Source organism: Neltuma alba, unplaced genomic scaffold (genome assembly GCF_004799145.2).
Source record: "Neltuma alba isolate B1F8T4 unplaced genomic scaffold, ASM479914v2 tig00012456_pilon, whole genome shotgun sequence".
Taxonomy (NCBI): Eukaryota; Viridiplantae; Streptophyta; class Magnoliopsida; order Fabales; family Fabaceae; genus Neltuma; species Neltuma alba.
Genome location: NW_021636935.1, coordinates 45,663 through 69,600, shown reverse-complemented (window position 1 = coordinate 69,600; position 23,938 = coordinate 45,663). Strand labels below are relative to the sequence as shown.

The window sequence follows — 23,938 nt, the reverse complement described above, 5'->3', positions numbered from 1 at the left end:
GCACATTCTCCATGTTTGCTCCCTTGTAGAAATAAACTCCCCACTTAACTAAGAACATATCTGGCGAGGGAATCATAACTTGTATGTTCACGTCATTCCAATCCAACCCCATATACTTGTTGAGACGCTTTTGCTCTGCTTCCGTAAGTTGCACGAATCCGTCAAATAATAACAAATTACCTTCTTGAGCTGCAATTCGCAATTTATCAGTATGACCATTGATACTCATAAAACTGGGAAGCTCTGTTCAAAACTCATGTTCGCTTTCCCCGTGGCCTCAAATGCAACAATACCACGAGGTAATAAATTCCCACGAACGCGAAAAGACAACGTGTCTCCTTCACCATAATAGTTGAACCAATCAGGAAATGTTGTTACTGGCACACTGATTCTCAAGTGAAGCAACTCCATTTTTGCCTGATTATATTTACCAAAACAGCAGACAGACCAAATGCGTTCTCAGATTTCAAATATGAGAGAATGCTAAAATGGCAAAAGAAAGAGAGAATAGATCCAAGGGAAGAAGAAAAACCTGAGAATATAAGTTGTCCAATGATCCGGCGGTTAATGATGTGCAATTCCCTGCATCTATGTCATGCAACTCTGATGGCAACTCTGGTATGTCTCTTAGCCTCTTGCAGTCTCTCACATCCAGCCACCATAGACTCTTACACTGCTTAATGCACTTAGGGAGAGACACAAAATCATTCCTTTGCATATATAACCCTTGCAAATTTCGAAAACAATTCAGAATTAGGTGAAGTTCTTCATCCAACAGACCACAATTCACGAGATGCAGTTTCTTCACATAACAGCTGCTGATTTGGATATCTTGCATTAACTTCATCCAAGATTTTCTATTATGAGGATGAACGCCTCCGAAATCAAGCATCTGAAGATTTCGCATCTTGAATAAGCTGGTTGGAAGTTCCCCAAGACTTCTGCAAGAGTGCATATGTAAATATCGAAGCCCCAAAAGATTTCCAATCGAAGGTGGGAGCTCCTTAATAGCAGTGCGAGTTATGGAAATTCGCCTTAGTGCATCCATCTTTCCCACTACACGTGGGAAGTACTCAAGACTTGTGCAGGCTTTAAGATCAAGCCATTCAAGTGATGCCATCTTGATTTCATGTGGAAAAATGGAAAGTTTGGTGCATTCACTAACATCTAATTCGATTAGCTTAGAGAGGGATCCCAACGAATCATGAATTTTTATCAGATTGAAACAGCTTGACAGATCCAATCTTCGTAGACATTGACATTGAGATAGATCAGGTACTTCAGTTATGAATTGACAAAATGAAAAATCCAAATGCGTCACACAGCTAGTAAAAACCTGCAAAACAAATACAGTACTATCTAATTAGATTGTCCAAATTACTAAAATTATGCAAATCCATATGGATCTTCTGGTTTCAAATCAGATATTTCAAATTTTATTTTAATTTTATTTTCATAATTTTTGTCCTAATAGATGCAAAATTGTTTAACTGTCTAAATCTTTTCACACCACTAAGCCTCGAAACTTCTATGGTGAGTGTTAGAAACTTGTTTTACTTGACACATTTTCTAGACAACAATGTTTCAAAGACCATACTGAATTGTAAATTATTCACAGAGTATTGTGAAATGTGTTTTATAATTATTTTTCACAAATGTATTAAAGCATATGCTTTCAAAATATAAAAAAACATTTGTAGGTTTTTGAAATATATATGAGACAACTGTATATCAAAAGAAACTATTCAACTTTATCACGACTATGTTACACTTAAATCAGAATCGTAGCAGAGCATGATTATTCTTGATTCTAAGATGAAAACTTACAGCTAAAGAAATTTGGCAGGCCAACAAGAAAAAGAGAAAGAAATTTGACTGAAAAATAACTATAAAGAATTATTTAAAAAAGTACCTTCAATGGCTCTTCTAGTCTAAAAGAACTTGTAGGTAGATTCAAGAAAATTAGCTCTGAAGGAGAAAAATCTTTTGGAAAAGTTGCAGAAGGATATCGCTCCCATTCCAACCATCTTAAACTGTTGGGAAGATAGGTAGGACCAGTTGAAAATTTGACATTTTGAACAACAAGAATTCTAAGATTATTCATCTTCTCAAAAGCCGTACCACTCCAGTTTACTTTTTCTTGCCGAGGAGGATCAAGCATTATACCTTCAATATTATTGCATCCCTGTAATGCAGGTTAAGGGAAGTACCATTAGTAGATATCACTATATGTGCTTGTGTGTGTATCACAATAAGTTTCATGGTTTCGATTCTTACTAAATTTTCACGCAGTACTTTAAGAACATCTTCATAATACCATAATCTGCTGCGCTTTTCAGGATTTAATGGTGCCTCTTGTCTAACAATCTCTCTTCCCATTTGTCGTATTAGATCATGCATGAAAAAATATTCATCACCAGCAACTAAAGTTATCAAAGATTTATCGTTAAGAACTTCAAGAAAAAACCTAGCACCAAAATCGCAGGCTTTTACTGCTTCTTTAATATGTTCCTTCTTGCCAATAAAACAAGCAATATCTAGGAAAATACGCTTGGCACCAGTTTGTAAGCAATCATAGCTTATCTTTAGAATATCTTGAATTGTTCTTTCTGGGATCCTCTCATATTGTTCCAGTATAGAAATCCATTCCACCAAATTTTTATTTGCCAAATTGGAGCCTATTACTTTTAATGCCAAAGGAAGGCCTTGTGCATAACTTATTGCACGACTAGACATATCTTGATATGTTATTGGAGGTTGGTTCATATGGAAGGCATGCCAACAAAAGAGCTCACGAGAGTCATACTCATTCAGCTGCATCATTTCATATGTTCTTTGAACATTGTGAGCAATTAGCAATTGCTTATTTCTTGTTGTTATAATGACTTTGCTTCCAAAACCAAACCAATCACACCCGCCTGCAAGTTGTTCTAACTGTTCAATCTCATCAACAGCATCAAGAACCAAAAGAACCTTTTTGTGAGAAAGTCTATGTTTTATTCTTGATATTCCTTCACCAACACTCCCAATCCTCATAGTCTTCTCTTCAAGAATCTCTGATAGAAGTTTTTGTTGGAGACGAACCATGCCTAGATATTTCCTTGATGCTTCTTCAACATCAAACAAAAAACAAGCACCGTCAAATTGGTAGAAGATTGAATTATAGACCAATTTTGCAACGGTTGTCTTGCCAATTCCACCAATTCCATGAATCCCCAGCATACAAACTCTATCATCGGATTGATTTAAAAGTGAAGTCACTTCTTCCACCCGAGGCTCAAGTCCAACCATGTACCCAATGTTATATAATTTTTTAGGAGGCAGCATAGCATAAGCATCATTAACAATCTTTTCCATAAACCCAATTTCGTACCTACAAAAGGGCAAATTCTCTTGTACTACGAAGATGATTCATGCATATAAAATGTCTGTCATTCTTTTCCTTTTAGACTCCATACAGGATATAAGAATTTGAGTTGGTTCATAATTATAATAATGGATTTTGTAGTCAGATTTCACGCAATGTATTGATCTGTATTGTAATGATGAGTTATAAGTAAGAATCGATCGGAGGCTTAAATACAAAAATTTGTGCAACCTCAGGAACAACATTAATAGCATATCGCGACTGGTACATGTTCCATTCTTAAGAACAAAATCACATAACAATAATGTGGAAGGATAAGTTTTCATCTCACAATTGTGTGGATCCAATTATGATATTAGCAATGACCATTTTAAAAAAAAAAAATTCTATTATTTCACTAAGAAAAATTAATAAAATTTTACTGTAAAAACTCTATCAAAAATGTTTTTGAAAAATAAATTCTTCGATTATAAATTATTTTCAGAACCAAAAAAATAAAAATTTTAAATACTCAAGGAAAAAAAATTAAGAACTCAAGTTTAGTTAGATTAACCATTCTGTAAGAGCAGTGATCACCGGTCAAAACTCCAAAACATCTTCAACAGTAGTTTGTTATATCATGAGGAACCCGTAATAAAGAATTCCAAAATTTCATCAGCAGCAATTCAAAAATAGAATAATCCAACATACCCATCTTCAAAAAGCCAGGCCTTTGACACAGAAGCAGCTTCAGACAAAGCAGATCTCCATTTCTGCACTTTATCCATGTCATCTCTAAACCTATCTTCATGAGCAGCCATGGCTGCTGCAAAACTGTCTCTCTGATACTGAACAGCCATGGGAGCCACCTTGTAAAAGATGGGCATAACCACCTGGTTCTTCTCCTTCTTACACCAAATGATGTGAGCAAGTTCATCCAAGCACCATGTAGAAGTAGCGTAGTTCTTAGAGAACACAATAATGGAGATCCTTGATCTCTCAATGGCTTTAAGAAGCGCAGGTGCGATCCGTTCCCCTTTGCCAAGCTTCTTGTCGTCAATGAAGGCATTGATTCCCTTGCGTCGCAAAGCATTGTAGAGAGGCACAGTGAAGAGGTGGCGAGTATCTTCACCCCTGAAACTTAGGAAAACGTCAAATCTGTATTTGGGTTTGCCAGTGAAGCTATGGTATGAAACTTGAATAGCCATGGCTGCAATAATCTGTGAAAAGCTAGCAAGATATTGGGATTTGAATAATACTCTAACGAGGCAGAGAAATTTATACCAACGCGGTGAATCGGCAACAGGCATAACACCGCGTTTGATCCTCCATTAACAAATTTCTCCGGAAGTTGGAATTCGGAAAGTGTAGTCAGGTTGGATTGTTAAAGCGGAGGAAGAAAGCAGAGGCCGCATCTCAGCTGTCAAACGACGTCGCTTAGAGGGTAAGAAAGAGGCAACTTCAAGTCATTTTTTCTCCGCCCCCGTGATGCACTGACGCCTCCTTTCTCTCTGTCTCCCCCTTTTTTTCTTAGGCTGTTACCCTGGTGCCCATCAAGCCCGCTGGCCCACCCAACGTGCCCGTTTGAGCCCGAGAAAAACATCACCTAGCCCAGCTCCAAAAAAAAAGCAGCACAATTGAGTATTTTTGAACTAGGCATATCATAGGTAGGGTCAAGCTGTTGTTAGGGTATGCTGCCCTACCCATTTGACCTTACCTGTGATATATATTTTTTAATATTTTTTTCCAAGGATATATATTTATAATATATATAATAATATATATTATTCTCCCCCCTCTATTTGCCTTAGGTACATTTATTGGTGTACGTAAATTCTTCCATATTATAAATAGAAACAAATTTTTTTCTGATAAAAAATGTTTAGGTAAAGTCAATCCTACTTGATAGATAATATTTGTATATATAATTGTGTTAAATAGCACAATTTGAACTAATGACTAGTTTAGATGGTTAAAAATAATGAAACTTCTATTTTAATTGGAGTTTTAATAAGACCTCCTCCACCTATTAATAGACCCCCTATGCAAATAAGAAATTGATTGATGTATTTTGACTAATGTTCTCCTACCTTTTTCATATTTTAAAACAAATTTTAATTTGCTTTTTCTTACAAAATTGTGACTGTTTATTTATAGTCTAGTGATGGCATTATTTTAGTGAAAACATTTGCATATTGTCATCACAGCTTGTTATGTTATTGTATTATTATAATCTTTTGTGCTACTTTTGACTTTCAAGCACAAGATTTCACTACTTATTAGGTTGTCAAACTCCATATTATTGTGTAATACTCCTTCGATCCTAAATATAAGACTCATTTTATAGTGCTCCTCTAATTCTAAATATAAGACCCATTTTGTAGTACAAAATATATTTAGGACCGGACGAGTATTATTCTTATTAGCAATTTATTTGTGTTTTATCTTTTTAAAGCTACGAATATGCAACAATTACAACTATGAGATTATTTTACTAAGTTATTGTTGGAGGATACAAATGAAAAGATTAGAGTTGCATGTAACTATTGTAATGCACATTTTGCTTGTGACTCAAAAAAGCAATGCACAGTGTAGGTGTGTGTTAATTATTAAAAATAATTGCAGTGTTTTTTTTTTTTAAATTTCAAAGAAGTTAAAATAAAAGCTTAATGAGCTTTAACGGCCTTAAAAAAGGGAAGAGAGATATGGGAAATGGAGGCGTCAGTGCGTCACGAGGGTCGGAAAAAATTTACTTGAAGTGGCCTCTTTCCTACCCTTCGAACCTGTGGGAAATGGATTGCTGCGGCATAGGATGTATAGAGTTTTTGACATTCCATATAATTAAGGGTCTGAAAGAGGAGAGGATGAAAAATTTTAATAAACTCATTTTAAAAAATTGAAGAAGTAGGGTAATAAGATTTTGATAAAAAGAAGATGTAATATAAAAGAGTAAGAAAATTAATTAAAATGTGTTAATGCCACCTCTTCAATTTTTCAAAAAGAGCTTATTAAAATTTTCTCTCCTCTATCATTTTCTTCATTGTCCTCATACGAAAAGGGCCATTAAAGTCCATATCATCAAGGGACACTGTAGGTTGGAAGGAATTAATAGGTCTCTCTATTTTAAAAAAAAAATAATACAAAATGATACATTAACGAAAAAGGTGTTTAAATGTTACCAATAAATCTCCCTATTTGACTCAGATTAATGCTCAAATTTGAGTTATCATACCAAAAATAAAGTTATATATATATATATATATATATATATATAGGGAGGTCTATTCCTAACATTTAAATACTTTTTTTATTGACTAATTTAAAAAGATTAAAGAAATTATTAAATTATTTTAAAGTATTTATATTTTTTATTATTTTAAATATTTTTTTAATTTATAAATTGATATATAATCTAATAATATACATAAGTATTTCAAAAAAAATAATGTAACATATGCTCAGTAATTATTTAACTTTCTTAATCTCTTTAAATTAATCAATTGGATTTTATATTAAAGATCAAAGGTGGTATATTTTTATTTGGTTTCGAATAATTGCATCAACCTTAAACATTTAACTTAAGAAAAACAATAAATTAAAACAGAAAAAGAAAATTAAAATACGACTTAACCATTTTGTGCGGGCGCGCCAATTCACAGCAAGCACCCTCTTGCTTTCCATCCAAACTTTGGTGACCCCTTAACCTTTAATTTCCACTCAAAATTGGGTTAACGCATATCCGCAGAATGGAAACAATTTTTTGAATGTACTCCTTTGATCTTAATATAAAGCCTATTAAATTAATTTAATTAAATTAAGAAAGTTAGGTAAGTTAGTTAATTATAAGAAATATAACATATTTTTTCTAAAACACCATAATCATCTTTCTTAATATCTTCCCTCCTTCACTTACTTGATTATGGTTGAGGGAGTATTCATAAGGGTAATTTAGAAAAAATTGATAAATATGAGAAATAAGTCTTATATTTAGGACCAAAATTAACTTAACAATTAGGTCATATATTAAGGATCGGAGAAGTACATTGAAAAGTGAACCATAATGTAATAAATAAAAATTACTACCTGCACTCCTAATTATAAGACCTAGTTTATAATCTATAAATAAGTTCTTATAATTAGGATTAGAGGTAGTATAACACAACAGCCTTCAACCTTTTAATATCAAATAGAGACTGAAATGGCGTACCACTCTGCTATTTATTGCTAATTTTAGTTTTTAATATAAAAGCTAGTTAACTAATTTGAATAAGTTATAAAAACTAATTAAGTTAGTTATTTGTAATAAATAGATATTATTTTTCTTAAAATATCTTTGCTAATCAAATGTATTGGCTACAATTATCATCATTATGAGGACTACCTTAAGAAAAAATGGATAAATATAAGAGACAAAGTAGATTGAGATCTCATATTTATGACTAAAATAAAACTTAAATAAGCTTTTATATTAAGAACCGGAAGTAGTATTAGTTGCTTATAAGAGTTTTTTATATATTAAAGAGTATTAAGTAGATGAAATCTTTCATTTTTTTTCCCTATTAAGGAGAGTATTAAATACTAATATATTTTTTCCCACTCATTCCCTCTCTCTTCGTCTTTACAACAAGAAACTATGCTATAATATTCTTCTCTAGGCACATGGAGGATCTTCATATTCCACCTCGCATCCAACATTCTGCCAGATCTTGACGTACACATGCGAGCGAATGAGTATTTTTAAAAAAAAAAAATTATTGCCTATTTATTTATTTATCTATCTTCTTGGTTTTTTTTTTAGAGTGCGTGGACTGTGGAGCAATGAAGGGAGCATCTTTCGTGGTCATGCGTCCTTGTAAGTCAAATAAGCCAATTTTAATATCAAGTTTTTTTCGTAAAAAAATTCCTTCCCATAATATTATGTCTATATATCGATCTTAATTCCTCAATTACAATGCAGCTTTCGGATAAAAAAATGAGAAGAACAGGGAAAAAGTAATACTCAGCCTCAGTAGAAAGAGAAAGAGAAAGAGAAAGTGGGGGAAAAAAGGGACAGAAATTCACGGAGGAATCAGGGGAATTTTCACAGAAAAAGGAAAATCTAAACAACCTCGGTTCCAACACATTGGCCTAATCTTTGTTGTTGTTGTCTTAAATCCTTTTCATATATGTTATGGTTAGCTGAGTGTTTGTCAACAAGTATTGAATCAGATATAATGGATATAAATAGCCTGATCTAAGTCTTTTTCAAAATCTAAAAGCATCCTGGTCGTCAACTTCAAAGTTTTATTTTTATTTTTATTTATTTGGTGTTTTTTCCCTCCCTTTTTCAAAAGAGAATATTGTATTCTACCTTATTGGTTGCTTTAATTTCTTGAATGATGCTGTACACATTTAATTATCATCTACATGAACTTTATGCTTCCAGACAATGGTAAAACAAATTAGAAATTGTGAACATAAATTGCAATCTGGAGAGGCTAAAAAGAATTAATTCTAAAAAATAGAATTTTGGTGTGAATACTTTCAATCCCCTCAATTAGTCAAGTATGGAGAAGGACAGGAATATGGTGACAAGTGAGCTCCACCTCTAATTTCTATCTCTCATTTTCATGAAACTTTCAACCCCCTTCAATTATTTATAATATAATAGTTCGTCGCAAAATCAATTTGCGATGGATTTTTTTTTATTTTTGTTCGAAAACTTCTTTCCTTTTTTTTTTCCCCCCGTAATTCCCTTGTTCCCTTCCTCTAGCCACATCATAGCCAAGTCCTCCTTCAACATTTATTCTCTTCCTAATCTTTTATCGAGGTAAAAGTATACCTCTAATATTTGACTTTAAACATACGTTTGCTCTTTTAAGTTTACATATATAAAAAAACAATTAAAAGCATCAATTTTATTATAAAATTTTAGTAATTTTCATTATTATACCTATGAACTAAACTTCAAAATCCTATTAATTTTCACTCTCTTTACTATTATTAAACACGGGCAAATATAAAAAAAATATTTAATACTCTTAAAAACTGCCAAATGTCTTGAAAAGATGATTAAAAGAATCTTTTAGAAGGTGCCCTCTACATAAAATGGGGAGGGAAGGAGTATTAATAAAGTCTTTATTATTTTCATTTGTATTCAGTGCCGCATGTAACTAACAATTATTTGATAGCTAATGATACAAAGATCTCCAAACAAGCTTATTAATAATTGGAGAAGCAACCTCTCTCCCATAGCATGAATGAAAAGTTTGGTGTTATTTAATTGTCCTACAAATACATGGAAGGGAAAGTAATATTAATTAAAAAAAAGAAGTAATATTAATAAACAAGAAGAAATAATATTAATAATACAAAAAAAAAGCATGCATGAAACGACATAGGTGGATAGAAGAGGCTAGCTCATCATCACCTTGACCCTTTCTCTGTGTTCCTTTATATATCAGTTCGTTCTGAGGAGCTTCTTGGGTGGTTCATAATTAGGAAGAGATAGTGATGGCGTTGAAGCATTATGAGAAGACTTGATGAACTGCACATTCTCCATGTTTGTTCCCTTGTAGACATAAACTCCCCACTTAACTGATGTATCTGGTGAGTCAGTCACAACTTGTATTCTCACTTCATTCCAATCCATCCCCATAAACTTGTTCAGATGCTTTTGCTCTTCTTCTGTAGATTGAATAAATCCGTCAAGCAATAACAAATTGCCTTGTTGAGCTTGAATATGCCATTTATCATAATGGTCTTGTTTCAGTTCATCAAAATCATGTCTCACCAATCCCACACCATTGATGCTCATAAAAACCGGGAACGTTTGTTCCTTGCTCCTGTTCGCTTTCCCTGCCACCTCAAATGCAAGAATTCCACGAGGTAAACTCCCACGAACGCGAAAACACAACGTGTCTCCTTCACCGCAATAGTTGAACCAATCAGGAAATGTCGTTGCTGGCACAATGATTATCAAGTTCAGCAACTCCTTTTTTGCCTGAAACAGTTCAACCAAGTGAGTTCTCAGATTTTAGATATGAGATAACGCTAAAATGTTCACAGTACGTTTAAAAGTTCATCCACAGTTTTATGGGTAAGATGCAAAATTTGAGCTGAAAGTTTTCCCCAGCATTCGACACCCGTTTTTTTGGGTGCAAACCTATTCCAAAAGTTTAAAATCACAACAATTTTGTTCCTTATAATTAAAAATATTGGCCGTCAATATCACTATTTTAATGGTAAGGGGCAAAATTGCTACAATTTTAAACTTTTGGAGTAAATTTTGTACTTGAAAAAACTTCCGGATCCTTGGAGTTGTCTCTAAGTGAAAACTTTCTGAATAAATTTACACCGTAAGATTTTTATCTTGCACAGGCAACTTAAAGTGTTTGGTTAAAGAAAGAGAGAAAAACCTGAGAATATAAGTTGTCCAATGATTCTGCAGTGAATGATGTGCAATTTGCTGCTTCTATACGACGCAACTTTGTTGGCAACTCTGGTATGTCTCTTAGCCTCTTGCAATCACTCACTTCTAGCCCCCACAAGTTGGTGCACTCCTTAATGCACTCTGGGAGGGACACAAAATCATTGCTTGATAGATGTAACTCTTGCAAATTTCGAAAACGGTTCAGAATTAGGTGAAGTTCTTCATCCAACAGACCACAATTCATGAGAAGCAATTTCTTCATATAATAGCTGCAGATAATAGGTTCGGTATCTTGCATTAACTTCATCCAAGACTTTCTGTTTTGAGGATGAACGCCTCCGAAATCAAGCGTCTCAAGATTTGGCAACATGAACAAGCTGGATGGAAGTTCCCTAAGACTTGTGCAGGAATGCATATATAAATATCGAAGCCCAGAAAGATTTCCAATGGAAGGTGGGAGCTCCTTAATAGCAGTGCCATCTATTGAAATGTAGTCTAGTGCATCCATCTTTCCCACTACATGTGGGAAGTACTCAAGACTTGTGCATCCTCTAAAAGAAAGGCTGTCAAGTGATGCCATCTTGATTTCACGTGGGAAAATGGAAAGTTTGGTGCATTTACTAACATCAAGTTTCATCAGCTTTGAGAGACATCCCAATGAATCATGAACTTTTATCAGATTGAAACAGTATCGCAAATCCAATCTTCGTAAACATTGACATTGAGACATATCAGGTATTTCAGTTATGAACTCACAAAATGAAAACTCCAAATGTGTCACATAGCTAGTGAAAATCTGCAAAACAAATACAATACTATTCAATTAGATTGTCCAAATTACTAAAATCATGCAAGTCCATTATATGGATATTGACTAGGTTAAACTCAGATAGTTCAAATTTTGTTTTAATTTTATTTTATAATTTTATCTTAATAGATGCAAAATTGTTCAACGGTCTAAATCTTTTCACTCCACTACACCTCGAACTTTTTAAAGTAAGAGTTAGAAATTTGTTTTACTTGATACATTTTCTAGACGTCAATGTTTCCAAGACCACACTGGGTTGTTAATTATTCAGAGAATATTATGTGAAATGTGTTTTATAATCATTATTCACAAATGTATTAAAGTATATGCTTGCAAAGTATAAACGACATATGCATGTTTTTGAAACATATATATGAGACGTCTATAAAAAAAAAAAAAAACTACTTAATTTTATGACAACTATATCAGACTTATTTGAATCAGAATCATACAGAGCATGATTATTCTTGATTCTAAAATGAATATTTACAGCTAAAGAAATTTGGCAGGCTAACAAGAAATAGAGAAAGAAATTCGACAGAAAAATAACTGTGAGTATTCTAAAAAGTACCTTGGATGGCTCTCTTAGTCTAAAAGAACTTCCAGGTAACTTCAAGAAGATTAATTCTGAAGGAGAGAAATCTTTTGGCAAAGTTGCAGAAGGATACCCCTCCCACTCAAGCCACCTTAAGCTATTGGGTAGATAGGCAGGACCAGTTGAAAATTGAACATTTCGAGCAACAAGAATTCTAAGGTTATTCATCTTCTCAAAGGCCATACCACTCCATTTTACTTTCTCTTGCTGAGGAGGATCAAGCATTATTCCTTCAATATTATTGCATCCCTATAATGAAGATTAAGAGAAATGAAATTAAAAGGTATTGCAATATATGTTATTGTATGAAGAGGCAAACATGGTTTAGATTCTTACTAAATTTTCACTTAGTACTTTAAGAACATCTTCGTAATACCATAATCTGCTGCGCTTTTCAGGATTTAATGGTGCTTCTTGTCTGACGATCTCTCTTCCCATTTGTCTTATTAGATCATGCATGAAAAAGTCATCATCTCCAGGAACTGAAGTTATTAGAGATTTATCAACAAGAACTTCAAGATAAAACCTAGCACCAAAATCACAAGCTTCTACTATTTCTTTAGTAGATCCCATCATCTCTTTGTTAACAAAACAAGCAATATCTAAGAAAATACGCTTAGCACCGGCCTGTAAGCAATTATAGCTTATCTTTAGAAGCTCATGAATTGTTCTTTCTGGGATCCTTTCATATTGTTCCAATATAGACTTCCACTCCTCTAAATTTTTATTTGCCAAATTGGAGCCAATTACTTTTAATGCCAGAGGAAGGCCTTGTGCATAACTTAATGCACGACTAGACATATCTTGATAGGTTAAGGGAGGTTGGTTCATTTGGAAGGCATGCCAGCAAAAGAGCTCACCAGAGTCATACTCATTCAACTTGATCATTTCATACGTTTTTTCAACATCGTGTGCAACTAGCAATTGCTTATTTCTTGTTGTTATAATGACTTTGCTTCCAAAACCAAAGCAATCACACCCTCCCGCGAGTTTTTCTAACTGTTCAACCTCATCAACGTCATCAAGAACCAAAAGAACCTTTTTGTGAGAAAGTCTATGTTTTATTCTTGATATTCCTTGATCAACACTCCCAATCATCATAGTCTTCTCCTCAAGAATCTCTGATAGAAGTTTTTGTTAGAGGCGAACCATGCCTAGATATTTCTTTGATGCTTCTTGAACATCAAATAAAAAACATGCACCCTCAAATTGGTAGAAGATTGAATTATAGACTGATTTTGCAAGGGTTGTTTTGCCAAGTCCACCAATTCCATGAATCCCCAACATACAAACTCTCTCATCGGATTGATTCAAAAGTGAGATCACTTCTTCCACTCGAGGCTCAAGTCCAACCATGTACCCAATGTTATGTAATTTTTTCGGAGGCAGCATAGCATATGCATCATTAACAATCATTTCCATAAACCTAATTTCGTACCTACAAAAGAGAAAATTGTATTTCAAAGATGATTATTCATGCATATCAAATGCTTGTCATTCTTTTCTTTTGTTTTCTTATCATAAATTTTTATATACGTATTCTTATTTTGATTCTTAAAATATACACGACCTCAAAATCGATTAGCTCTCACAGATTTTTCATCGCTTCACTGTATAAATAAAATAGAATTAGTCATAAAAAATGGATATAAAAGAATAAATTTAGAACAAAATTCAAATTTTTAAATAAAAATTCGTAGTCAACTTGAAATATAAAATCTGTATCAAGAGCCATACAAACATTCATTCTTTATGTTCCGTATACTATATATAGGAAGATATTTTGAATTTGTTCATACTTCTAATAATAAATTTTGTAGCCACATCTAGTATACATTATATAAGTTATTTAATATAAGAGTTAGATAATTAATTTTAAAATATTAAAAAAATTAATTGTTAGTTATTTGTCACAAATGCGTGTTAGTCTTCCTAAACTAGCCTCTTCAATTATATGCAATAGATTATTAGAATTATCTCTTGGTATACCTCTTACCTCTAACAATCAATAGGGATATTTTGTGAAAAGGTAGAAGGCAAAATAAATTGAGGTATTATATTTAAGATCAAATCCAGCTCCTCAATTAGCTCTTATATTAAGTAGAGAAGGTGGTATAACATATAAGAACGCTGAATAGCTACTACAAAAATTGGAATTCAATCTTTAGATTTCGTGCCATGGATAGATCTGCATTATTGTAAAGATGAATTATAAGTAAGAAATCGATTGGAAACTTAAATATAAAATTTTTATGCAACCTCAGAAACTCTGACTACTTATTCCATTCTTGAGAACAAAATCACATAACAATAATGGGGAAGCATAGGTTTTCATCTCAGAAATTTATGGATCCAGTTTTGATATTAGCAATAGCATAACAATAATAGGGCAGCATAGGTTTTCAGCTCAGAAATTTATGGCTAATTGTTTACAAAAATTCTATTATTTCATCAAGAAAAATTAATAAAATTTTGCATTTGAAAACTTTATCAACAACCTTTTAAAAAAAAAACTCTCAAATCATAAATTATTTTCAGAACCAAAAAATAAAAATTTTAAATATTCAAGGGAAAAAAGTTAAGACCACGAGTTTAGTAGATTAATAATTCTGTAAGAGCAATAGGCCCACCCATCAAAATTGCAAACATCTTCAACAGTGTAGTTTGTTTCTCAGGAGCAACTAGTAATAAAGAATTCTAAAGTTCCATCTGCAGACAATTCGAAAATAGAATAATCAAACGTACCCATCTTCAAAAATCCAGGCCTTTGACAAAGAAGCTGCTTCAGACAAAGCAAACCTCCATTTCCGCGCTTTCCCCAAGTCATCTCTGAACCTATCTTCAAGAGCAGCCATGGCTGTTTCAAAGCTATTTCTCTGATACTGAACATCCAACGGATCCACCTTGTAAAAGATGGGCATAACCAGCTGGTTCTTCTGCTTCTGACACCAAATGATATGGGCGAGTTCCTCTAGGCACCATGTGGAAGTAGCATAGTTCTTAGAGAACACAATAATGGAAATTCTTGATCTCTCAATGGCTCTAAGAAGCGTAGGTGAGATCTCTTCCCCTTTACCAAGCCTCTTGTCATCATGAAGGCATTGATTCCCTTACGCCGCAAAGCATTGTAGAGAGGCACAGTGAAGGTGTGGCGAGTATCTTCGCCCCTGAAACTCAGAAAAACATCAAATCTGTATTTGGGTTTGCCGGTGAAGCTATGGGATGAAACTTGAATAGCCATGGCTCCAATAATCTCTGAATGGTGGCCAGATATTGGGATTTGAATGCTCTAGCAAGGCAGAGAAATTTATGCGAAAGTGGTGAACTTGAAAAAAGGCATAACACCGCGTTTGATCCTTCATTAAAAAATTTATCTGAAAGTTCGAATTTGGAAAGTTCAGTCAGATTGGAATGTTAGAGAGGAGGAAGAAACGGTGAGTGTTTATTTTATTTTATTGTCGACGAAGTATATATGCTCTTCACACTTAGCCGAAAAGTTACTATAAAGCGTGTTAAGACTAGTCTTTCTCGATGTTTCGATAATTTGCGTTCATACCAATCATTCCCATGCATTGAACCGAAAAATCAAGGACGCGATTATCATGTTTACAAAATTTGTGGATCAACTTCTATTTACAACAAATGCATAAGTCGAATTTAACGTCAACTCAGCTTTAATATAGCATAATATACGAAATCATTTCTTTCAATTCAGAAAAGTTTTCTCAAATAAAATATATGGCAAATTTTATAAAACCTTCAGAAACTTCATCATAAAGGCATTATTTATTTATATATATGTGAAAATAATAATAACAGTAATAATAATAATACCGAAGCCATTAACTATCAACCACGATGACATGCCATACATTTTCTTTAATTTACAATCAAAATAAATATCAACTCCTTTACTTATCCAACAAAATTTCTCTGCAATAACTATATTTTTAGTCTAGTTTTCTTCTCATTTAGTTTCTTTTCAATATCATTTATTTCATTAAAATTTAATATTAATAGAGAAGATCAACTTTATTTTATTTTCTTTTTAAGAATGTGACCCTCTCCGCAGGATTTAGATAATTGTTCCACCTTAACATTCAAGTTATTCCATATTCCCAAAATGTGTCCATGAATGACACGTGAAGGCTTAATACGGAGGAAAAAAAAAAGGTTCAGATTGGGTAAGAATCCATGTTGCTTTGAATCAGATTCCTCTTTTATTTCAAACATGCCCTTAATGAATTGATGCACTTCCATGTTCCTGAAAGCTTAAATATTATAACTGAAAGCTTACGGGTCCTGGAATATTAGTCCCTATACTGAGACATTTATGAAATAATATGAAATATAGGAAAACAAAATATCAAGATTCTTGCAATCTACAAATGCTCGACAAATATGTTTATCAAGATCACGTCTTGATTGCCTTTAATTCGTGTCCTCTTATTTTTCCATTCTTTATATTTTTTTTATTCTAGTTATTGGCAACCATGGAGGCAAATTCCAAGGTGCTTATTCGCTCTATAGAATGAAAGCATATAAGTGATGCTGTTGCAAAGTTCCTACATGAGATTCAAAACTAATTGTGCCAATCATAGATAAAGTACCAATCTGAACACAAAATTTAATTCATACCAGAGAGTAATCCTCATATATAATACCCAGCACACTTATTTTCCAAAATAAAATAGAATACCCATCCAAGTAGATCTTCTCCTTCAATTAATGCTTTATACTAAGCAGAACTCCCAAATTCTCTCCTCCCTTCCACGTTCAACGCCAGACCAGATGGATAAGCATCGGTGAGGTGAAGAAATAGCAGTACCCAGGAAGACGAGAGCAAAACGCTGACCGACTATGAAAATCTTCCTCTGTTTCTACTAACTGCTTTATTATGATTATCATCATCATTTTTAAGTAAAGGGGCTTTGAACTCAACACTCAAAAGTACGCAACAAGCGCCACTTCTCTTCCATCAGGCCACCACTTCACTTGATACTTACCTGCAACATTTTATTAAAATATTGATTATGAAGGAAATATTTGTTTTATTTTATTTTTTCAGTCCCTTACACCATTCTGTTTTATTTTCGAGGCCATTTCAAAAGTGAGTTGATGGTGGAAATTTTTTTTAAGGTACATTGAAAAACGAACCGTATTGTAATAAATAAAAGAAATACCATAATAATAAGCGGTCCTCAAGCATTGGATTTGCTGAAACAGTGTTTTAGTAATGGTCAAGTAGTGGGAAGCATATTTATTTAAAAGAGCTTTAGCCTTAACGCTCCTGGCTCAACAGAGCTATTAGTCTCAGGCTAAAAGTGACTTGAAGATACTTGAACTTGTATATTAGGAGGGGCCTGGCTGAAGTTTGAGAATAAAGTTTGTGTAGTATAGATGTTTTGAACCTTAGATTTCTAGATGACTTTTTGAATAATGGTTTTTCTATGCCTCAGATTGCTTGAAATTTTAAGCGGAAGGATCGGCGTTCATTTTGTTGTTGTTGTTGTTATAAATAGACATATTAGGGAGTGTTAAGACAGAAGCAAATAAGCCCAATGATATGGATACAAGTCCTAATAGTAGCTTCACAATTAACTGTCCAGCCTAAAATATTCTATTTATTCATCATCTAATCCCTACAGTGCCTAGTATAAGCATTTTAAATTAATTCTACGTATACTGAAAAAAAAAGCATTAATTAGTAATTTTCAATAATATATGTATGAAGTACACTAAACTCCAACATAATATAAACTTCCCCTCTCTCTACTATTCATAGTAAATATGGGCAAATATTAAAAAAAAATTTCGTACTCCAAAAAATTGCCAAATGTCTTGAAAAACATTATCAAAAGCATCTTTTAGAAGCAGATGCCCTTTACATAAAACGGGAAGGGGCATTCATAAAGTCTTTATTATTTTCATTCGTATTTAGTGCCACATGTAACTAACAATTGTCTAATAATTATTTGATAACTAATGATACAGAGATCTCCAAAAAAGCTTATTAATTGGGAAAAACCATCTTTCTCTTGTAGCACGAATGAAAAGTATGGTGTTACTTAAGTGTCCTGCAATACATGAAAGGGAAAGTGATATTAGTAGTTAAAAAAAAAAAAAACACAGAGAGAATCCATGAAATGACAATTAGTACGTGCGTAGAAAGAAGATGCTCACCTTGACCCTTTCTTTGTGTTACTGGGTTTTCCTCTGTATATCAGTTTGTTCTGAGGATCTTCTTGGGTCGTTCATAATTAGGAGAAGAAGCCATAACTCTTTGTTCCAGTGAGGCTGTTGAAGCATGAGAAGACTTGAACTGCACATTCTCCATGTTTGTTTCCTTGTAGAAATAAACTCCACACTTGGCTATGGATGTATCTGGTGAGCGAGTCATATGTATTTTCACCTCATTCCAATCCAACCCCATAAACTTGTTCACGTGCCTTTGCTCTTCTTCCGTAAATTGCATGAATCCGTCCAATAATAACAAGTCACCTTGTTGAGCAAGAATTTGCCATTTATAATCAAAATCTTGTTTCATTATTTGGACACCGTTGATGCTCATAAAAACTGGGAAGTGGGTCTTTTCCCTGCTCATGTTCGCCTTCCTGGCAATCTCAAATGCAAGAACACCACGAGGTAAATTCCCACGAACGCGAAAACACAATGTGCCACCTTCGCAGCAATAGTTGAACCAATCAGGAAATGTTGTTGCTGTCACTTGGATTGTCAAGTCAGCCAACTCCTTTTTTGCCTGATTTACCAAAACAGCAGATAGACCAAATGCGTTCTCAGATTTTAACCATGACAGGATCTCAAGAAATTCATCACTTCCATTACCTTTCAGCGGCGGCTCATTTTGTCGCCGCTGATGAGTAACAACGACTTGGCTGTCATTACTAAAAGCTTTCAGCAGCACTAAGGCTCTATTTGGATGCTCCAAAACCGTGGTTTCAGAAGCACTTTTCCGCAAAACGAGGTAACCTCCTCCACATATTTACTTCGTAATCCGTAAAAGCACTTCTGAAACCATGGTTTGGTTTTTATCCAAACACTCCCTAAAAGTCAATTTTTTGTAATGTTTTATGGATTGTTATCTTGCACAGGCGAAGTGTTGGGTTGGTGGGATTGACTTATTCTGATTATTAACGTTTGAAATGGAAAAAGAAAGAGAGAATAGATCGACAAGAACAAGAAGAAAAAACCTGAGAATATAAGTTGTCCAATGATTCTGCAGTCAATGATGTGCAATTCACTGCTTCAATTTGAAACAACTCTGGCGGCAACTCTGGTATGTCTCTTAGCCTCTTGCAATCACTCACGTTTAGCTTCCAAAGATTCGTGCACTCCTTAATGCACCTAGGGAGTGACACAAAGTCATTCCCCGATAGATATAACTCTCGCAAATTTCGAAAACGGTTCAGAATTAGGTGAAGTTCTTCATCCAACAGACCACAATTCATGAGATATAATCTCTTCATATTACAGGTGCCGACAATTGGTTGCATATCTTGCATTAACTTCATCCAAGACCTTCTGCTATGAGGATGAACGCCCCCGAAATCAAGAACCTCCAGAGTTGGCAACCTGAATAAGCTGGTTGGAAGTTCCCCAAGACTTGTGCAGGAGGACATATATATATATCGAATCCCTGAAAGATTTTCAAGTGAAGGCGGAAGCTCCTTAATAGCAGTGCCATCTATTGAAATCAGCTTTAGTGCATCCATCTTTCCCACGACATGCGGGAAGTACTCAAGACTCTCGCATGCTGTAAGAATAAGATCTTCAAGTGATGCCATCTTCATTTCACGTGGAAAAATAGAAAGTTTGGTGCATTTTCTTGCATCTAAAATCATCAACTTGGGGAGGGATCCCAATGAATCATGAACTTTTATCAGATTGTCACAGAATGCCAAACCCAATCTTCGTAAACATTGACATTGAGATATATCAGGTACCTCAGTTATGAATTCACAAAATGAAAAATCCAAATGGGTCACGTAGCTAGTAACAACCTACAAAACAGATACAATACTATTTAATTAGATCGTCCAAATTACTAAAATTATGCAAATCCATTATATGGATTATTGTCTAGTTTAAAGTCAGATAGTTCAAATTTGTTTCGAAATTTTTATAGTGAGTCCTAGAAATTTGTTTTACTTGATACATTTTCCAGACAGCAATGTTTCGAAGACCATACTGGGTTGTTAATTATTCACAGAATATTGTGAAATGTGTTTTATGATTAGTATTAGCAAATGTATTAAAGCATATGCTTTCAAAATATAAAAGACATTTATATGTTTTTGAAGCATATATATGAGACTATAAAACAGAATACACTATTCAATTTTATAACAACTATGTCAAACTTATTTAAACCAGAATAACACGGAGCATGAGTATTCTTGATTTTAAGATGAAAATTTACAGCTAAAGAAATTTGGCAGGCCAACAAGGAAAAGAGAGAAATTTGACTGAGAAAATAGCTATAAAAGATTATTTTAAAAAGTACCTTGCATGGCTCTCTTAGTCTATAAGAGCTTCTAGGCAACTTCAAGAAAATTAGCTCTGAAGGATAAAAATCTTTTGGCAAAGTTGCAGAAGGGTATCCCTCCCATTCAAGCCACCTTAAACTATTAGGAAGATAGGTAGGGCCAGTTGAAAATTGAACATTTCGAACAACAAGAATTCTAATATTATTCATCTTCTCAAAGGCCGTACCATTCCAGTTTACTTCCTCTTGTTCTGGAGGATCAAGCATTATTCCTTCAATATTATTGCATCCCTATATCACCAAAAAGAATATATTATAGCATCCCTATAGTGAAGATTAAAAGAAGTATCATTAATAGATATTGCCACGTAGTATATCACAACAAGTCTAATGTATATATTTTTGTATGAAGAGACAAACATAGTTTAGATTCTTACTAGATTTTCACGCAGTTTTTTAAGAACGTCTTTGTAATACCATAATCTACTGCGCTTTTCAGGATTTAATGGTGCCTCTTGTCTGACAATCTCTCTTCCCATCTATCGTATTAGATCATGCATGAAAAAAAAATTACCACCATCAACTAAAGTTATCAGTGATTTGTCGACAAGAACTTCAAGATAAAACCTAGCACCAAAATCACAAGCTTCTACAATTTCTTTAATAGATCTCATCATCTCGTTGTTAATAAAACAAGCAATATCTAGGAAAATATGCTTAGCACCAGCTTGTAAGAAATTATAGCTTATCTTTGGAAGCTCATGAATTGTTCTTTCTGGGATCCTTTCATATTGTTCCATCATAAACTTCCATTCCTCTAAATTTTTATCTGCCAAATTGGAGCCTATTACTTTTAATGCAAGAGGAAGGCCTTGTGCATAACTCATTGCACGACTAGACATATCTTGATAGGTTATTGGAGGTTGGTTCATTTGGAAGGCATGCCAACAAAAGAGCTCACAAGAGTCATACTCATTCAGCTTCATCATTTCATATATTTTTCCAATATTGTGTATAACTAGCATTTGCTTATTTCTTGTTGTTACAATAACTTTGCTTCCAAAACCAAACCAATCGCATCCTCCCGCAAGTTGTTCTAACTGTTCAACCTCATCAACATCATCAAGAACCAAAAGAACCCTTTTGTGAGAAAGTCTATGTTTTATTCTTGACATTCCTTTATCAACACTCCCAATCATCATAATCTTCTCCCCAAGAATCTCTGATAGAAGTTTCTGTTGGAGGCGAACGATGCCCTGGTATTTCTTTGTTGCTTCTTTGACATCAAACAAAAAACATGCACCTTCAAATTGGTAAAACATTGAATTATAGACAGCTTTTGCAAGTGTTGTTTTGCCAATTCCACCAGTTCCATGAATGCCCAACATGCAAACTCTGTCATTGGATTGATTTAAAAGTGAAATCACTTCTTCCACGCGAGGCTCAAGTCCAACCATGTACCCAGGACTATGTAAGCGTTTAGGAGGCAACATAGCATATGCATCTTTAACAATCCTTTCAATAAACCCAAATTCATAGCTACAAAAGAGGAAATTATATCTCTTTTTACTAAGAAGATGATTCATGCGAGTATAATGTCATTCTTTTCTTTTGTTTTCTCATCATATACTACCTCTAGTCATAAATATAAGATCTCATTTATAATCTATAAACGAGATCTTATATTTATGACTAGAGGTAGTATTTTTATATGCCTCCTTATTATGATTCTTAAAATACGCATGACCTCAAAATCAATAAGCTCTCAAAAAAATTTTTATCCCTTCACCGTATAAATAATAGAGTATTAGGTGTAAAGAAAAATAAATCTAAAAGAATAAAACTAGAACAAAATTTAAATTTTTAAGTATTAATATTAAATAAAATTTCGTAGTCAATTTGAAATACAAAATCTATATCAAGCCGTTACTAACATTCATTCTTTAGATTCATACAATATACAAGAAAACATGTTGAATTTGTTCATAATTCTAATATTGGATTTTATAGTCACATATATTGTATGTGTGTGTACACATATAATATAAAAACAATAAATAGCTACTACAAACAATGGAATCAATCCTTCGAGATTTCTTGCAATGAATAGTTCTGTATTGTAATGGTGACTTATAAGCAAGAAATCACATAATAATAATATGGGGATAAGTTTTCACGTCAGAGTTCTATGGATCTGATATCAGCAATGACCAATTTTTTTTAATAAAAAATTTCTATTATTTGATTAAGAAAAATTAATAAAATGTTACAGTTGAAAACTCTATCAACAAGGTTTTTGGAAGGAAAAAACCCCTTAAATTATAAATTATTTTCAGAACCAAAAAAAAGAAAAGAAAAAGACCTCAAGCTTAGTACTTAGTAGATTAATCATTCTGTAAGGGCAATAATCACCGGTCAAATTCCGAACATCTTCAACAGTAGTTTGTTACATCATATGAGCTACCAGTAATAAATAATTCGAAAATTCCATCAGCAGCAATTTGAAAGTAGAATAATCGAAAACATACCCATCTTCAAAAAGCCAGGCTTTTGACAGAGAAGCTGCTTCAGACAAAGCAAACCTCCATTTCTGCACTTTCTCTGGGTCATCTCCGAACCTATCTTCATAAGCAGCCATGGCTGTTTCAAAGCTATTTCTCTGATATTGAACATCTATGGGATCCACCTTGTAAAAGACTGGCATAACCAGCTGTTTGTTCTGCTTCTGACACCAAATGATATGAGCGAGTTCCTCTAGGCACCATGTTGAAGTAGCATAGTTCTTAGAGAACACAATAATGGAAATTCTTGATCTCTCAATTGCTTTAAGTAGCGTGGGTGAGATCTCTTCCCCTTTTCCAAGCCTCTTGTCGTCAATGAAGGCATTGATTCCCTTACGCCGCAAAGCATTGTAGAGAGGCACAGTGAAGGTGTGGCGAGTATCTTCGCCTCTGAAACTCAAAAAAACATCAAATCTGTATTTGCGTTTGCCGGTGAAGCTATGGGATGAAACTTGAATGGCCATGGTGGGATTAATCTCTGAACGGTAGAAAGGTACTGGGATTTGGATACTCTAAATAGGCAGAGGAATTTATACAAAAAGCGGTGAATCGGCAAAAAGCATAACACCGAGTTTGATGCTCCATTAACAAATTTCTCCGAAAGTTGGAAGTTGGAAAATGTAGTCACTAGTCAGATGGATTATTAAAGGGGAGGGAGAAAGAATTAGAGACCCTTCCGGGATTGTTGAACATATTAACTTGCAGTAGCTG

The 23,938-nt window shown here is 33.8% G+C and overlaps 6 protein-coding genes across 8 annotated transcripts; all 6 read right to left on the bottom strand.

Annotated features, from left to right (window-relative positions):
• Positions 1-225: 225 nt before the first annotated feature.
• Positions 226-4,554, bottom strand: LOC114727272 (TMV resistance protein N-like). Its single transcript, XM_028913973.1, has 5 exons — positions 4,058-4,554; positions 2,278-3,373; positions 1,913-2,185; positions 533-1,336; positions 226-417 (listed from the first exon to the last, which is right to left on the bottom strand). Exons 1-5 carry the CDS (start codon positions 4,552-4,554, stop codon positions 226-228), a joined length of 2,862 nt encoding a protein of 953 aa, XP_028769806.1.
• A 4,895-nt stretch (positions 4,555-9,449) lies between these two features.
• On the bottom strand, positions 9,450-11,389 carry LOC114727288 (disease resistance protein TAO1-like). Its single transcript, XM_028913989.1, has 3 exons — positions 10,744-11,389; positions 9,756-10,328; positions 9,450-9,613 (listed from the first exon to the last, which is right to left on the bottom strand). The coding sequence occupies exons 1-2, from the start codon at positions 11,335-11,337 to the stop codon at positions 9,786-9,788; spliced, it is 1,137 nt and encodes a 378-aa protein (XP_028769822.1). The 5' UTR covers positions 11,338-11,389; the 3' UTR covers positions 9,450-9,613; positions 9,756-9,785.
• Positions 11,384-13,258, bottom strand: LOC114727271 (TMV resistance protein N-like). The gene is made up of 4 exons (XM_028913971.1): positions 12,497-13,258; positions 12,137-12,409; positions 11,478-11,553; positions 11,384-11,397 (listed from the first exon to the last, which is right to left on the bottom strand). Exons 1-4 carry the CDS (start codon positions 13,256-13,258, stop codon positions 11,384-11,386), a joined length of 1,125 nt encoding a protein of 374 aa, XP_028769804.1.
• LOC114727270 (TMV resistance protein N-like) lies at positions 13,148-15,401 on the bottom strand. The gene is made up of 3 exons (XM_028913970.1): positions 15,368-15,401; positions 14,906-15,269; positions 13,148-13,598 (listed from the first exon to the last, which is right to left on the bottom strand). The coding sequence occupies exons 1-3, from the start codon at positions 15,399-15,401 to the stop codon at positions 13,298-13,300; spliced, it is 699 nt and encodes a 232-aa protein (XP_028769803.1). The 3' UTR covers positions 13,148-13,297.
• A 1,694-nt stretch (positions 15,402-17,095) lies between these two features.
• LOC114727286 (disease resistance protein TAO1-like) lies at positions 17,096-23,245 on the bottom strand. Of its 3 annotated transcripts, none has more exons than XM_028913987.1 (6): positions 23,195-23,245; positions 21,104-21,205; positions 20,685-20,957; positions 19,372-20,181; positions 18,344-18,920; positions 17,096-17,166 (listed from the first exon to the last, which is right to left on the bottom strand). In XM_028913987.1, exons 2-5 carry the CDS (start codon positions 21,203-21,205, stop codon positions 18,384-18,386), a joined length of 1,722 nt encoding a protein of 573 aa, XP_028769820.1. In that variant the 5' UTR covers positions 23,195-23,245; the 3' UTR covers positions 17,096-17,166; positions 18,344-18,383. The 3 variants fall into 3 exon arrangements, with proteins under 3 accessions (XP_028769820.1, XP_028769819.1, XP_028769821.1); XM_028913986.1 differs by lacking the exon at positions 17,096-17,166 and adding an exon at positions 17,990-18,237; XM_028913988.1 differs by lacking the exons at positions 17,096-17,166; positions 21,104-21,205 and adding an exon at positions 17,990-18,237.
• LOC114727269 (TMV resistance protein N-like) lies at positions 21,206-23,691 on the bottom strand. The gene is made up of 2 exons (XM_028913969.1): positions 23,195-23,691; positions 21,206-22,205 (listed from the first exon to the last, which is right to left on the bottom strand). The coding sequence occupies exons 1-2, from the start codon at positions 23,689-23,691 to the stop codon at positions 21,206-21,208; spliced, it is 1,497 nt and encodes a 498-aa protein (XP_028769802.1).
• Between the last annotated feature and the right edge of the window lie 247 nt (positions 23,692-23,938).